The sequence below is a fragment of the Hakea prostrata genome, chromosome 2, assembly GCF_041222555.1.
Source record: "Hakea prostrata isolate BN-2017 chromosome 2, UWA_Hpros_2, whole genome shotgun sequence".
NCBI lineage: Eukaryota > Viridiplantae > Streptophyta > Magnoliopsida > Proteales > Proteaceae > Hakea > Hakea prostrata.
The window spans coordinates 6,705,942-6,723,936 of record NC_142601.1 but is presented as its reverse complement, the minus strand read 5'-3'; the positions used below and the strand labels follow the sequence as shown (position 1 = coordinate 6,723,936).

Here is a 17,995-nt window from a genome sequence, read left to right as displayed (position 1 = left end):
AAATTTGTTGAAAAATGTTAGCAGTCTAACGTTGTCCTCTTAGCAGCTAGGTTCATCTCAAGATTTCTCAACTTTACTCCAGCTAAGAACCAGTTTTTCTTTTTCCACACATGAGGAGCTTCATGTATCATAAATTCTACTCCAACCTACCTAGAATCTCATATTCAAGTTCTTGTAAGTTGGTATATATTGTCTGCTGAAAGAAGCAAAAAAAAAATGATATCCTTTCAACTTGGAGTGTTTTAAAAGCTTAGACTACATTAATGGCAGGATATCATACCTGTTAATATGGCCATAATTACAATACTCACAGTGAACAACAAGTGTTGAAATAAAATGTTTACATCCTATATTCACATTAGGAACTTTACATCCTCAATCCACATTATTACTCGTTTTGCCTCATTTTGAGTAAAAGATTTTTTTTTTGTAAAAGTTTAACAGTGAAACAAGTAATCGAGATCTTGTCTCAGCCACAAGTTTGATCTAACCCATAAACTGTATTATTATTGTATAGCACCTAAGTAGAACTCGTTTGATGGGCACATCACATGATCTTCTACTGCAAAAAAACATACGTAAGCTGGCATATTTGCTCCCCTAACCAAGGTTTAAAGTATCTCATGATACCATGCGATACTAGCCGATACGTATCCATATTTGACCCAACCGATACAATACATCTCGATACTCTTTCCATTGAATTACACTAAAATACATTAATCAGAGCGATACAATACTTGATACAAGACGATACGTCTCTTAAAATCACTTGACTAATACGATACTCTATACCGATACTTTAAACCTTGCCCCTAATATAAAAATTGCGGTTTTAGTGACCACAACTTCATGTCGCCAACGCCTAAAGAGAATTTTGTTGCTTTCTGGGTGAGCCATCTAGGCCCGTTTCTTCATGACACTGTCGGTTTTTTTTTGGGCCAAACGTTTAATGCACCACTTAAATCGATTTAATTGGGCTGGAAACTTCGAAATCTTGTCCTCAACCCTCATTTAAATTTTTTTTTTGTCAAAGAAAAATCCTAATTTTTTCTAATCTTTAACTTTAATGTAGAAGAAGAAAAAAATAGAGTAAATATCAAAATTCTTTTAGTTGACTAAATAATGCTAAATAATACTAAGACCTCATGTTAATTGAATAATATCACTTACCTCTCCTCTTACATTACAACCTCCTTAAAATTAAATTTTTTCAAGTTAAACTTCATTTTAACCCTTAAATATTTTTTTCCTAAAACTCTAAACTATCTTTAATTAATTTTATTGTTAGAACCTCAAAATAAATTTAATTGAAGAATTTTTCAGAGTTTTAATTACTAAGGTAATTTGTGTGTATTTTTTTGGTTTAGACAATAATATTAATTGAGCACAATTTTACCTTTCAACTGCTGGAGTAATTGAGGGATAATTGAGATTTTTTAGAATTGAAAAAAAAAATTAATTTAATCAAAAAAATTAATAAAGAATGGTGCCAGCTAAGAAAGAAGGTAAGTGAAATTAAACAACTAAGAAGGATCTTTGTGCCATTTAATAAATTAAGAAGGAAGGCAAGTGATTTTTATCCCAAAAAATGTAAGATGGTTGACCCTAACCCTTTACCAGACCAATTCAAATATGCAATCCTGACTTACAAACAGAGAGCAATACAACCAAACCTGGGAGGCGCTGTCAAGCCAGATTAGGTCAAACTATTCAAATATGACTAACCTGATCCCTACCCCAAAACCATTAGCTCCACAAGGACCAGATGTTTAATCCAGACCCATTCAGCTCTAAACAAGACAAGGCAGATGTGGATCACCAAGACTAATCTTGCAATCCACCCCACCCCCCCCCACAAGAAAAACCTCCTTTTTCCCGGACACAACAGACAGACAGCTGAGTTGCAACCTTCCTCTGCACCCATGATAATCCACAGTAGTAAAGCTCTGCTACTCTAATCATTGCACTGAAGGTCAGGGGTTATCATATGACCCATTTCCCCTCTCCAAATGCATTTCTCTGATCACAGACTTAACCTTAAATAAAATTCCAAGCAATTAGCCTAGCAATCACAAGGCGTAGAGAAATGGCACTGCTGACCACCATATGCATCAACTGCAGAGAGTTCCTACCCCGAGAAACGAACTACGGCTGGCATAATCACACAGCCAAAACTTCAGGTTGATTGTCCAATGCTTAGGCATCTATGACAATGTAACTTTCTCACTAAAAGAAAGCGCATATGAGTAACGCTGAAAGATGTTGAAAAAGATGATGGAACCAACCCCAGCACAAAATCAGATATAACCTAAGGATTCAAATTATCTCCTGCCAACATCAGACTTTGAGCTGTTTCATTCCCTCTAATGCTGCAAGCGGATTCTTGCTCTAATGCTGCAACAGATTCTTGCTGGTCATTCTTAGTAATTGAGCTTCTTGTCTCCTCCATCTGACTGGACGATGGCATGCTTGGTGGCAGAGCAACGTTCATAGATGGAAGTTCCTTTGAAGGAAGGGGTGGAGCAGCAAACACTGGCACTGCTTGCCTAACATGGACTGCTGGAGCAACACGAGTTGGAGGCGGTCCCAGAACCTGAGGATGGCTAGGCGGTGGAGACATTGGCGGGGCAGAGAAAACAGGTACTGCAGTCCTCATTGTCACTGGTGGTGCAATCCCATGGTATGGCCTGTAATTTCTTGCAGGAATGTATGGAGCTGCTCCTGCTGCAGGGAATTTATGTGGACGAACTCCACGGTAGTCAGGTGGTAAGGGCTGTGATGGTTTGGGGTTTTCATTTGTTGTTGAAGAGGCCGGTCTTATCCATGAAGCTGCCTTTGGATGGATTAGTGGGAGTATTTTGGAGGTTGTAGCAGGAGGATGTCTTCTCAACGGTCCCGGATTTTGCATTGGGAACTTCCTTGAGAAAGGAACGGGACCACCAGGTGAGTTTGCTGCAATCTTTTCCTTCAGCTGGTAATTTAATAGCGCACGTGCTATAGTGATTTGTTCTTGCTCATCATTGTTCTCAGTTTCAGAGGATGAACTTGCAGATTCCTGTGCCACTGGACACAAATAATTAGACACCAAGTAAGCAAACTATGTATGATCCAACAGGCACTAGACGTATATACTCTGAAGGCTATTTATAGTTTTTCAGTTTTCCTCAATAGACTGGATTCAGGTGCAACTTAATGAGCAAACAGCTACTGAACCTCTCAAAGGCACGACTTTCAAGTGCATTCACTCTGCAAATTCATCTCTAACATCACATAAATTTACACTAGGATTTTCAGATCAGCCATTTTAAACTATTTCACAGCGCATTCATGATTATGCTTCCTTATCTACACTTTCCAACAACATAAATACAACTTTCCTAGCAAAAATAATATATGGAGCACTGAACCACTTCTACAGTTTGGCTTTGCATAACAATTAGCCAAGACTGGTGGTAGAACTAGGGCAGTATAGTTTCCGATCCTCAAAAAGTATATGGCAGATGGAAACACCACATTTACAGTTCTAAAAATGTGTAAACAGTTTTGACAAGGGGTGTCCTGTATTGCCCCTCTTGTGACTAATCACTGTACTGCATGGACAATGCTAGAGATGTACTCAAGGTAACTAAACCGCAATGAAACACTGTACTGGCCGACATTGCATTGGTTAAAATACACATGCTACCGTCCAGGGATGAGGGACAAACCTCCTAAACAAAGATCAAACATAACCAATACATGATGAACCTGGTTTTGCAAGGTATCAAAAACAGGGATAGGAAGTCGGACAGATCACCCCCTACAAATTACTCAGTGTCCTACAGTGAACATATCCCCTTTGGAAAACCCAAACTTTAGACCCACCCCAAGTTTTCAAAATTGTCCTCCTGTTACCTGGAGAAAAAGGTTTTTCAATATTTGGGTAATGAATGTGCTTAACTTCCTAAAAATTTACTACTGTCCTTGTGATGGAAAAACTTGGGTACAGCCAAAATTTGGAAGACTGATTTGCAGGACCAAGGGAGCATATGCATTCATATCAATGGCAGACACCAACAGCAACCAACTTGGACCCCACATGTCAGTGACATACTTTGGAAAGGCCCCGTTTATTGCAAAGGAAATGTAAAAGGGATGTAAAATAGTATTAGTTAAAAGTATCCTTAAATGCAATTACTCACTAACATTCAAGCAAGTAAGCAAAACTCTAAAGAAGATCAGGCAGGAGCTCACATTGTTTCAGAGATGACCATGCAGCCATGGCTGCATTCTTTTCAGCTTGCTTCTTGTTCTTGGCAGGTTCACCTCTGAACGTAATCCCAGCCAGCTCTACCATGCATGTAAATACGGGTTGGTGCCCAAGACCTGAACTGAAAGTTTTGTATTGAGGCAGAGGTGCTCCAACTCTTTGTGCAATTTCCTGTAAGAGGTTTTTGTAGACACCGGTCTCATCCTGTGAATAGAGAAGTTCAGTATCAACAACAGAGAGCCAGAAATGATGTATCAAGGAAAGCATTAAATATCTTCAATATAACCAATGGTTTGCAAAATATAGATTTTCAATCAAGGGCAATGGGAAGGGAATGAAATTATCAACTGCAAAGATATTATTCTAGGTGAAGCTACAGTATTTCAGAATTTTGGCAAAACCTGGATAGTAATTGGAAGAATTTTTGAATAAGATCAATCAGGCAGACGGAGGTTGCTTTTGTGATAAAAAGTTAATAGCATTACAAAAGTAAATAGTCTTTAGACGGATGATCCAGATTGATATCACATCAACCAATCCACTGGAAACAGTAATTGCTACCATTGTGTACAGCTTTTTCATTTTTTAAGGGGTCAAGTGTTCAGCTATTTATTTATTCTAATTTACTCATCTCGATGGTATAGTAGGAATTATCCATGTCCTGACACTCATTGCATATTTTAATAGGACTCAACTTATTGCTCAAGGCTCTGCCCAAAATCAGCCATATTATGCAGGAGATAGACGGCTTCAAATTAACACAAAGCTACACAAAAAAAGTAACATTGTGGCAATGAGAATGTTACCAGCCTTTGTTAAAATGTACAACATTATTAATACTCCAAAGACTTAATTAATATAATAAATAGTTACAAAAATCTGCAACCAAAGGATAAACTATATATACATGTTGTAAGGTTGTAGACACATATGTATCATCTAACTAGTGGATAGAAATCTAGGGATCGAACAAAAATACACTACTTCACTTACACAACCCAACCACAAACCCCATGCCCTAACCGGCTAACCTCACCTGCCACCAAACAACCCCCCCCCCCCCCCAAAAAAAAAAAAATTGAGGGAGGGGGCCCAGTGGACTGTAAGAACTGCAATGTTACATTATGTATCAGTTTCCTCTCAAGATCGTGTTTGGGTCTTCAAACTTAAAAGAAAGCTTTGCATGGTTCCTTCACAAGATTATTACTGCCAGAGTCAAGAGATCTACTTGCTTCATCTCCCAACTTCAACACTCAAGACCAACAGTAAAAGAAAAGCACCAACAACATTTTATTTTTCACTCCCAAAGTGTATATATTAGACATCATGTTATGCTATTCTCAATCACAAATCCAATTAAACAATCTGGCACAAACTAAACCTCTGCCTCACAACAGCATAATTTTAATTTTGCATGATTTTTTGTTAAAATTACAAAATCTTGATTTCTTTCTGGCTCAATGGTCTTGATTGAAAATCCAGTAAAGTTCCATATGAAGTATATTTCAGGATTTCAGAAAAATTTTATCTTCATTATTTTTTTTTTCCAACCAAGAACGATAGTGTCCTCAACTGGTTGACTACCAAACTGATTCATCTAAGTTGATCATTGCTTTGTCGAATTGGGCATCTCAATTGATTACCATCTCTCTCTACATGACATCCTAGGGCATATTTTATTTCTTGCAAATCAATTATTACCAAGTTACACAAGAGAAATGTTGACATCACCCTTTTTCAAGTAGTAGACTTCATCTGGAAAGAACTATACCAAGACATGACCTATAAGTCAATCATGATTAACATCAGAACAGTTTAAAAGAATCCAACACTCAATTGCAGATGTGATATGTTTAAATCTGAAATTTGACGGATGGAACACAAGATCTCATCTATCAACATGTTGAACTGGTCAAATTAGTTTTCAACAATTTAGTGTCTAATATACATGAGTATGCAAGTTACTCCCAAGGTGGACGACATCTTTGAGAAGGCATAATGAGTTTAATATGGGGTAACGTAAAGGATGCCATAGCTATACGACAGGTAGATTGGTTAAGTCAGCCTTGTATGCCAATAAGTAGCACCCATGTACGGATCCATTCCTAAGTGTCCTAACTGGCAAGCGGAGAAAAACTCTAGCTTTTGACTCATTTAAGGCATACAAGTCAGAAACCAATCCACGGACCTCTTTTTCAACATAGTTTGGCTCGATAAGGTGCACCAAACTAACTGTATAATGTCTTCCTAGTTTCCTCCTATGTTTTTTTGTGGGCCTCTAGGTTATCACACTAAAACCAAGGTTTAAAGTATCCCACGATACTAGCCGATACGTATCCATATTTGACCCAACCGATACGATACATCTCGAAACGTCTCTCCATTGAATTACACTAAAGTACATTAGCCAGAGTGATACAATACTCAATACAAGACGATACGTCTCTTAAAATCTGATACGATACCGATACCGATACTTTAAACCTTGACTAAAACAACAGACAATATATGTTTCTTTACATTCTTCAGTGTCTTAACTGAAAAAAATAAAATAGAATATTTTTCTCTTGAAATATTAAAGCCTTCAACGGAACCAATGGAATTAGGTGAGCTTAATCCAGTTCCACAAGCCCGACCACCTCTCCCTCCAATAAGTTAATAAGGATCAAGCTTACAAAACCTAAATTGGATCAAATCATAAGAACCACAGGCAAATACATTCCCAAGCCTATGCAGTTTCACCGGAAAGACACTCCCTTCCCCCCCCCCCCAAACCGCCCTCTTAATTGAAAACATGAAACCTCAATGGCTGTCCTTAGCCCTTAGACATAGTAGGGATCACATGAAAAGGTATGATGATGGAAAGTTGTGGTCAATCTGGAATTTCCCATCTCCACATGACAAGGTTTGATGATTGAAACTTGTGGGCAATCTAAAGTCTCTCACCTCACCCCAGTTCCCCCCCCCCCTCCCTATCTTTCTGATGGATTTCCTGGCCTGGCATGGTCCTCAGTCCTCACTCCTCATAGTCCATGTGGTTAAAACAAAAGTATCCCATACAGCAAATATTCCCCCACCCCCCGGTCCTGCATTCCAGCTAGTATTTTAGAGGCTAGACTTGTAAGTGAAGCAAGTAATGGCTTGGAAACAAGAAGTCTCTGTGAGCCAATTAACACCCAGAAGATCAGCTCTTCTAGAACAGTAGGGTGACGCGCAAAACAACAAAAAGACTCTTGTGATTGATCGGAGTACGCAATTGACCATTGTAAGAAACAGAAATCCCAGTGGCTCTCAGAGTTCCAATCAAACCAGGAAAACAAAAAAGAATACAGAGTTGTTTTGGTCGCCGGTTATCGGCGCCGGAGAGGGGAAAGGCAAGGACAGGCTTTTAGAATAATAACCAAAGTGCCAAACTAATACTAATTGGACAACAAGGTTTTAAGACTTGAAGGCCACAGAAGCTTCCTTTTTCAGTTCCGAAGCACCAATTGGGACCAGATGGTTTAGTGCTCTTTGTAGAAAAATGGAATCCTAAAGCACGCGGAGAATGTGAACGCCAGATAAGACCACATAATATAGTCAACAGTCAAAACGCAAGACTCGAAGGGCTCCTTCACCGGTTGCGTGTGTCGCTGGTCGATCCAAGGAAGCCGCTGGCGCGTGATTATAGCGTTTTCCGGCGAAAAAAAGAAGAAGAGAAAGAACCCTAACAGCAAAAGAAAAAGAAGAAGAAGGAAGGACATACCAGTATTCTAGCGGCAAGAGAATGAGAAGGACCTCGGTGAGAGAGCGAATTGAGCGCAACCTCTGCCGCGGAATGCTCAGCCTGTCTCAAAGTGGTACAATAGTTAGGGCTCTCGAAGATCTCACCATTAAAGTTAACGGTAGCCTTGAATCTTGGAGCGTGATCAGGGCCTTCTCTTATACAAGTATACGATGGAAGATTAAAACAGCTCCTCTGTGCCAGCTCCTGAAGCTGGTTCTTATACATCTCTTCTTACCTGCTCTCTTCTTCCTTGCCCTCTTCACCAACTCAAATCTTTAAAACGCTTTATCTCCACCACTCAAATATACCAAGAACCTGCTAGCACATCTACCATTTCAGCTAAAAAAATGCTAGGGTTCTCAGTGAAAGAACAAATTTTGCTCCAAAGGAAATGGAAGGTTTTTAGGGTTTTGCCAAGATTTCTCTTTTACATAAAGCGGGAAGAGAAGAGCAGCAGCTGCAGCAACAACAGCAGCAGAAAGACAGTGGAGACGATCTGCACTTTGCGGTTTACAGGGCAGTGGGTGTCTGGCAGAGAAGCAAATACTGCCTTTTTCTAGTGGCTTTTATTTTTTTTATTATTTTTTTCCTTTTGGGTTTTGATTCGGTACAGGTTACATCGCCGCGATACTCGGGAATCTTCTATGTTGGAGATTCTTTGATTGGAATCTTTGAACTCATTGGAGAGGGTGATACTTATGGTTCACTAGTACCGTGTTCGTCGGATTTCGAACGTCACGGTTTCGGATCCGGGTGTACAAGATTCGAAATAGTCCCGTCTTCGTCTAGTGACATCACGTCATCTTCTCTTTTATTATTATTATATTATTATTATATTATATATTAGTTTGATGCAGTGGGTCAGGTCAACTGATGAACGTTCTTCTTGCATGGATGTGATCTTTTCTTAGATTTTCTTCTTTCTTTTTCGTATCTTCTGGCATACACCTTGTAGGTATTTTTCCACTTTCTTTTGTCTTCTAGAATAAATGAATTCTTAGGGTAGATGCTCCTCGTATAATTGTTGACAATTCTTATATATAAGCATTCATATCAATGAGGTGGAGGATTCGAATCTTCATCTATAGCTTTTTCGTCAAGGGAGAACAACGTGTTCATCTAACATTTCTCTACTACAAAATAGAGATAAGGCCTACCACTAAATATTTATAAATAAAAAAGTGGGTCCCACTCTATTGTATAATTTAACAACGTCAAGAAAGCACATTGTTCATCCTTGACGGGGAGTTGATCCAAACTCCTTTCCTCTCATTATTTGCATTTTTGAGCCTATAGGCCTCAATTCTTGTGACATGTCTGAAAAAGTGTATCTCTAATTTTACACAACACATAAATATATATTTGGATCAATTACAAATAAAAATATTTATCAAAAAAATTAGAAATGAAAATGATTTCACCAAATAAAGGAAGAATTAAGAATGAAAATATATTAGATAATAATTTTATAATATTTATATAATATTATATTTTCAAAAAATTTGAGAAACATTGCAAGACAATTAGCAAAAGGTGTAGAGATTTCAAAACCATGTCAACATCCTTCAATAAGGGTCAAGAATGAGATTTATGATTTAACAAGTAGTTTTTTCTTCTACTCTTCAATGGTGTTTGATTTTTTATTTTATAATAAATACATAAGTTAATTGAATACTAAATAAATCAGATAATAATCAACATTATCATTTGATTATTTTTTTAAATGGCTTGTATTCTTCTGTTACGCCACTTTTCACAACTCGGCCCATCCGGTCATGAATTGGTGAATGGACCAAGGTTTGCCATTGCTTGTTGGCTCAATTTGGACGAACCAGGGGGCTCCAAACCAAGAACTAGGATAGGTTGTATAGCAACTAAGGAAGAAAAGCCATAGCTTCATCCTTAAAGAGAATCTGGAAGCACCCCTAGCAAGAAAATCAACAAAATCTTTGCCAACCCTAGGAATGTAACTAATGAAACTCTACTAAACAAATAACAAAGTCTCAAAATGTCTTTAACTAAACTGAAACTCTTCAAATCTAAAGAGGATATACAAATCTACAGCTCTTAAAGAAGAGTCAAGAAGAATGTCATTTTTAATGGTTTCAAGTTCAACTATAGTTGTTGAACAACTATGTCCACATTTGCTTTGAGCTGTAACAAAACCGTCATTGTAATCTCACACAATGCAACCTTATCTCCTTTGTATGAAGTATTATCCCATGATTTATCTTCAAAATTTTGAAAAAGAGCAAGTTCTTCAGTAATGATATGACTTGGCCTTGAATAAGGTTTCCACTGAGTTGCTCATTGGAGGCGATTTTCCAACCAACTAGGTTAGAAAGCTCTCATTGATTTCTTTATTCATAGAAACCAAATGGATCTACATTCTCAAATTGGTTGGTTTTGAATGCAACATCTCCAAAAAGGACGTAAACAAGAATTTAAAATGAATTTTAATTATCCATTTACATTCGTATGATCAATAGGTGAGTGAGTACAAAATCTGTTTCTATTGAGACATCAATAGCATATTTATCTACCAACAAAAACGAAATTGTACATTTCATGGTGATAAAGACAATCATTTCACTTGTGCTTTTGGGCATAAAACATAAGCTACTAGACATGCATGATTTTGACCAACGGGAGTTGGTCCAAGTGGTAAGCAGATTGGTCCGCTTAAGCAAGATTTCGGTATCGAAATTCACCAACCACAGCCAGATTACCAACCACAGCGGGGATTTTTTGCATCCACAAGATTTCAATACCGAAACCTTGTTTAAGCGGACCAAGCTGCTTACCACTTGGACCAACCCCTGTTGGTTTACAAATGAGTATTCTAAGGTGGGAAGCAACTACTTTTATTTATTTTTTTCCTTCACAAAAATCCTGTCATATATGGAATCTTTCCATAATACTTGATTTACAAGTGGTCAATGTTAATAGTATAAAGTAATATTTTAAATCCATTCAAAATATTAAATAATTCTATTATGATTTAAAATAGGATAAAATATGAAAACGAAAATGAAGAAAATGATGTTTTGATTTGAATTAAGTCGTCATCTTAATCAGTATACATATTTCATATAAGAAAATGAAGAAGAAAAAAAATCTTATCATGCTTTTATAAATCAAATTAATCTCTGGTAGAATTTTTCTTAGACCAAAATTATTTTAAGTGTAAAGAGAAAAGAAACAAGTAGCAATGAGTGAAGCGGCTTGAAATGGTAAATCTTGGGCAGATATTTTTCTATCATTATTCAAGAAAGATGCTTAATTAATCAAAGATCATCATTAAGTATATATTGCGATGATCTCTATTTAAAAAGATTTAGCATGTTAATAATCATATTTAAAATTTTTAAATATAGTTTACTTTTAATTGTTCTACCACTTGGGGTTTTTTCATTTAGACCAACCTAGAAGGTCAAGCGACTAGATATTTACCCCTTCCACCATCAAGAAAAAAAAAACTCATGGAAATCAATCTAGTAACTTTTTCATATTTATTTTACCCAAAAAAAAAAACTTTTTCATATTTATAATGTGTTTCTGCCTTCTAGCATGTATAGTGGCGATATGAAAATCTAAGAGCCTGTTTGGTTTAATGAATTTAGAGATTTTAAATATTTGGATTCATGAATGCGAGATTTATACCCGTTTGGTTATGGAAATTTCTAGATTCACAAAATCTAAAGATTTATCTTTTTACACTAAAAACGTGAATCTGTAGATTTATGAGTATGGAGTGAAACCCAGAGATTTTTTTTGGCTTTGTTAAGGGGGGGATGTGAATATTATTATGCCTCAGCCAGAAGAGTAGAACCCACGACCTCTTCACTAAGAGGTGTTGATTTCACCACTAGAACAGCTCTGCGTTGGGAAATCCAGAGATTTTACCTCGACTATAAAAGCATTAAACATTTTAACCTTCACAAAAATCACGTCAACCAAACAGTTTTTCAGGATGAATCCAAGATTCAGGTTAACCAAACAATTAATTTTATGAATTATAACTTTATAGATTGAAATCTATAGATATTTGAAATCTCCAAATTCATGTAATCAAACAAGCCCTAAGAAAGTCTCGAATTTGAAGCTTCATCCTTCTATCCCCTGGGCCTCTATTGCTTAAGTCATTGTTTAACCAAAACCAACATTACCAATTTATTGACACCCTAAAGGTTTCACAATGAAAGGAATTTAATACTTTCCCTATTGAATGGTACTGACTACATGAATTTTTTTTCAATCTATTTAGAGGTCATAAATGGTACCAAAAATAAAAAATAAAAAATTTGTGCTATGATATTCGAATCCGGATCATCTCCCCCATGGTTTCCTGACCACAAAAACCAGTGGGTCCCACTAGTGATTTTTTCCCCTTCCAAAAAGTGTTTTTTCTGTGGGTCCCACTGGTTTTTGTGGTCAAGGTCGCTGATCCGAACTCATGATATTCCTAGGTTCCACAAAAGGTTCCAAAAATCTACTAAACTTTTGAAGAAACAAGTTAAGGGACTTTGGCAAAGGTGGCACATTTTTTAATTAGTATTTCTAATGTTTTCATTTTGTTATTATCATAAGAATATCCATGTTTGAGTCGTTTAGTTAGATGTATCTATTTTTGAATTTTCTATATAAAGAAATTTTTGTTTGCCTTATTTAACCATTGCATGAAATGAAATTAGGTCATCCTACATACTTTGATTCATATTTTAGATAGTATCTTTTCTAGAACAATAGAATCTTTCTTTGATTTTTCCTATTTCGTTTATTTATTAATTTTTTATATTAACCTAATCTATATAAGCAAATTAAGTCTTTTAATATTTCCTATTATTAATTTAAAATTGATTTCTACTTCTAACTTCTGGTATTATTATATTATGAGCTTGGTTTATTACATTCATCCCTCATTTGCATTGATTAAAGATATAATGTTTTTTCTACCAAAAAAAAAGAGGATATAATGTTTCATGCACAAAACCACTACTCTACCAAGAAAACTCTGTCATCATACCTATTTTGATTCATCTTTTTAAATAATAATATTTTCTAAAATAATATTAAAATAATAATAATAATAATAAAATAATCTTCTTAGATTTTTCTTATTTTATTTATTTTGTATATCTCACTATTCTATATAAGTAAGTCCAAGTCTTTTAATATTTATATTAATAATTCAAATTTGTTTTCTATTTTTAACTTTTGTTATTGTTATATTAGAGGTTTAGTGTATTACATCTATCCCTCTTTTGTATTGATAGATGATATAATGTTTCAAACTTTCACGCACCAAACCATTGTTGTACCAAGAAAACGAAAAGATTTTTCAAGTACAAAACAATTTTTACCAAAAAAAAAAACAAAATGTTTTATGCACAAAGTGGTGTTTAGAAGTAGCTCATCATGTGGGACCAACTTCTGGTGAATTCTATTTAGATGCCGCAAAAGTATTCACCTACTTGGTTGATCCTCACACAAGAATAACGAGGAACTATTTAGAATATAGGATGGTCAGAAATGAGGAGCCAAACAAAGATGTTCCAAGAAAACAATGGATCAAGTGAAGAAAGCACTGTTATATATTGTCTTGCACTAGTGAATTTGAGAAATTACTAGTTATCCATTATTAGATTTTGACATTTGATCGTTAAGTTTACATGTTTTGAATGTTAATGGACCAAAATATCCCAACACAGTAAATGACAATAATGCTCCTCCCCTTCACACTTTAATCATCCATCCTCTACCTAAACCTTGGCCCCCAGCTGGAAAATATCCACCATGGTCCCTAGCTAGAAAAAATAGTAAGAAAACTCTCTTTAGGCCCAACTTAAATGGGTAGCATGAAAAAAACTCTAGAATGTATAACATGGAGTCCCAACAAGATGTCATTATCGTCATCTTCATTTTATTCAAAACCCAGATTGCTTAACGCTGATGTGTCAAAACAAAGTCAATTTTCTGTAGAAGACAGATGAAGGTTGTATTCCTACAACATGTGTGACGTCTGATGGTAGCCTATAATATATCAATTTTTTTGAAAGCTACATAGTGATGGCCTCGGATTTTCAAGATTTGTTCTTAAAATAATTATAGGGCAAAAAGCTTATGGTTTCGAAAGTTTAGGGGAGAAAACTCACAAAATTCATAGATTTGTTTTTGGAGCCAAAAAATTCATCAATTAACATTCATATAGGTCTTTAGTCAATTCTATATAAGCTCTGATATCATATATAAGATTAAATCTAACCTGGATCACACAAATTGATTAAAAACAACTTAAGATACAATAATAATACAAGATAATGAAACATATTTTATTTAGAATCCATTGGAGACAGAACACAGCAGAATCTTTTCTTTAGTCTCCTACGAAGAACAAACTTATAGTTGATTCTATGATCAACTTGATACTATGGTCTTCTCCTCTAGACTCCTCCCTATTCACTGGCTCGATGGAACAATCTCTCTAAACTAACACTTTATGTGTAGAGAATAAAGTGATGTAGTGGGGTTTAGAGGTGGGACCTAGTATTTCTTTATATCGAAAAACTCATTAGATTTTCATTAAGATCCAACGGTTCCTATTAGCCCACACAGCCAATCCATATAAGAGCTTTAGTAACCATATATTACTCATATTAAACTAAATAAAGAAACCAAATTAGAGTGTAACACAATCAATGAAGTCTAGCTTATGTGGAATATTTTATTTATATTCTAACAAAACTTGGGTGGATATCATTTCCATAGAGAGAAGCCTCGTCTCTTTGTGCTTGACGTTGAGAGGATTGATGGCTTGGGTGGCAATTAGGGTGTCTTCATAGAAGAGTTGAAGAACAATGAAGTGAAAAACCCACACTAACCTTCTTGTTTTGATTTGTGAAATTGGTGAGGATAGTCAGATTGGCATTAAGCAAAGATCCTGTATCTATGTAAGCTGCAATTAGGGTGACGCCTGAGACTTTGCAATGAGGGCTTCTAGGCTTGAATGCGAGGTACACAACTAGAATGACTAAGCCTGCAAGTATGATGATGACCCAACCCAGCAATAACGAATAACCTTTCGATCAACAAGGCTATCGTGAATGGGAAGGAGTTCGTCGACTATCTTCTTCAGGTGAATCGATGAACCCATGGAGTTTTTTTTTGGTAAATTTAGAAAATTAAGTGAGACTTTTGTAAAATAAAAAACTTATATTTTCCTTCACCCCATGGGCAAAATGGTCATTTCAACTTCAAAGTTAATAGATAAATAACAGTGGGTAACTTGTAATTTCTCAAATTTCATTAATGTAGGCAACATGCAATATTGGCATGGCGCAATATTGAAACCCTATTTTATTGCTCTTTAGCCTCACAAACGAATTGTTTATGTTCTTTCGAGGCTGAGAACTTGGGGTTTAGTAGATTTTTACACGTTTGGCGGTGCCGATGTGCGAATCACAAGGATAATTGCGTGTTGAGGTGAGAAGACCTCTAAAACCCTATTTGCAACCATTCTATTGAGGTGTTTAAGATAATCATATGCAATGATGGTGATGATTGTGATAGTTGGAAGGATTTTAATGCTTGTTTAGGTTCCCCATTGTGTTTCCCACCTCTTTGAGTGTTGGTTGGCTTCATTTCACCGATTTGAGACCGATTGACCCTCTCTAAGATGCCTGTGGGCGACTCTCTGAAAACCAAATTGGAGCTTTTGTGTTGGAGACTAACTGGGATGTTTGGAAGATGTTTCTAAGACATAGATATCGTCCTATTGAATCCCCAAAAGTCCCCAAAAGTTTGGGTTTTGAGATAGAGAAAGATTGACAATTTTCGGTTCGGAGCCAATGGGAGGTTAGCTGGCGGTAGACCGGCCCTGAACAATTGGCCCCTACTTGAATGATGTGTTTTTGGTCTGTTGTTGTTTAATCTTGTCCCCAACTTGAACCTAATTTGATTTACATATTTTCTAGGGTTCTTGTAACTTGTTAGCATCATTGAATTGTGGATTTCTTGGACTCTTGGAGATCATTTTGTTGTTGATAGTTGATGAATACGTTATCATGTATTTGTGTTTTTTATTCAAATCTTAACTCTTGTTATTACAAATGTCGTATATTTATTCTTATGAATTGAATGTGAGACTTCGGACGGATAGAAGGTAAAAATTATATTTTGTGCTTATGTTATTATTCAATTTATTCAATGATGATTGTTAATGTGATGTGTTAGGAAAATGAGTGATAATGCATTACATGTATATCAACACAGGGTTGTGGGTTCACCCATTACCCTTGATGCCTTTGCATTCATTTAGTCATTTATGTGCATTATATGTAGGTGCTACTACCCATTTGGCATGGACATTGAAGTCGAGTGAACTGTGATGGTAGTGGCTGGAACCTGTAGAGGGTCCAATAGAGATATCCACTCCGTGAGGAGACAGAGACCACTATAATCATGCAATGGTAAGGTTGCATATGTGGAGGGTTTAGGCTTGTAGTTGTCTAACAAAGGTAGCTAGTCTGTGAGGAGACAGAAGAGCATCCACCAAAGCATATGTGTACGACCATAGGGTTACGAAATGTTAATCCAACAAAGGTAGCTAGTATGTGCGGAATAGCATTCCTAGGTGGAGAATGATATGTGGACCAACATGACACTAGGCATGAGGAAAGGTATTCATACCACATGTAGGAGGAAACGTAGTTGATCTTGCATTGGGCTAGACTTATTCCTGACACGCTCTAGTACTCATACCAATGGTGTGGTGGGAGAGTTGTGATCTAATCCCTTAGCCATTGTTTAATGTGACCACACCCCTATGCGCGGGCTCAACAAAGGTAGCCAATCTGTGAGGGATCAAAGTGACGAGACTTCTCAGAGAAGGCTAATGTTACAACTTAAATCGTATCCAGTATAGAGACTAGCACTTTTTAGAGTATAAGAGCATACTTGCATAGATACATTAGTCCGTTTCATTTACATTCATATTTCATATGTGGTATATGTATTGATGCACGATATGTGACTTTGTTGACCTCACTAAAATTTGTGGAGTTCATTCCTTGAAGATATATTTTCTCTAGACTCTTTTATAGGTTATGGAGGACCCCATCATTCTGGAGTATACATCGCCAACTTAGTTGTATGACATCTTGGTAGGTGGAGATGTAGAGACACATGGAGACATGTGTCTATGCTTTGATTGGTCATACGATGTTCAACCCTTTTGATTGTCGTTTGATTATTTGAGAGACGTGGTAGAGCTTGACTGGGATTGCATAGCTCTCATTTGGGAAATTGAAGGATTAAACTAAATACTCTTAAACTCCTAAATTTTGAAAACAATACTTAGAACTTCTGCTGTTAAACATTTCCTTTTCTTTTAAATTCTAATTATGATTTTGATTAACTTTAATTAACACTTTCAAGATGACTATAATAACATTTGATATTTTTATATATTTATTTCTCTTGTTCTTTAGATTATGCTGTATTGTGTTATATGGTAATGGATTAGCTGTGAACCTAGATCCTGTAGTGTATCACCCTCACGGATATTCGGATATATCCGGAATTAGCTGGGTGGGGTGTGATAGTGACCCTTCCTCTTCTACAAGATCCGCCTTTCCAGGTAAATTATTTGGGCTAGTGAATGACGATTAAGATTAATAAGATTATTTGGATGAGGTTATTATAACATTTAATAAGATTAAGAAGGCCGATTAATATGTTGTCTTCGTGCATGTAAATAGGATTTGAACTTGTTCTCTGGAGTGGGTTTAAATTTATGTTAAGAAATGTAGCCATTGTTGTTACTTCCGACATCAACAGGGACCCACAGTGTTGTCCCCTCTACCCCCTCCCCCAAATATTTGTGGTCATAAAGCATTGGGGAAGCACTCCGTCAAGGTAGGTGATCTAGACTCCAAATACCGTGTTATTGTTAGTCTTCTCACATCCTTTGTTTCTTC

General features: G+C 36.3%; 1 protein-coding gene across 1 annotated transcript; it reads right to left on the bottom strand.

The window, feature by feature from the left end:
* Positions 1–1,495: 1,495 nt before the first annotated feature.
* Positions 1,496–8,535, bottom strand: LOC149023507 (double-stranded RNA-binding protein 2-like). Its single transcript, XM_089144044.1, has 3 exons — positions 7,998–8,535; positions 4,237–4,456; positions 1,496–3,066 (listed from the first exon to the last, which is right to left on the bottom strand). Exons 1-3 carry the CDS (start codon positions 8,241–8,243, stop codon positions 2,312–2,314), a joined length of 1,221 nt encoding a protein of 406 aa, XP_089000170.1. The 5' UTR covers positions 8,244–8,535; the 3' UTR covers positions 1,496–2,311.
* Positions 8,536–17,995: the final 9,460 nt, after the last annotated feature.

Coding starts and splice junctions, on each gene's coding strand:
- LOC149023507 (XM_089144044.1), bottom strand. CDS start 8,243: ATGTATAAGAACCAGCTTCAGGAGCTGGCACAGAGGAGCTGTTTTAAT. Junction 4,457..7,997: donor CTCTTGCCGCTAGAATACTG/GTATGTCCTTCC, acceptor CTCTATTCACAG/GATGAGACCGGTGTCTACAA. Junction 3,067..4,236: donor ATGGTCATCTCTGAAACAAT/GTGAGCTCCTGC, acceptor ATTTGTGTCCAG/TGGCACAGGAATCTGCAAGT.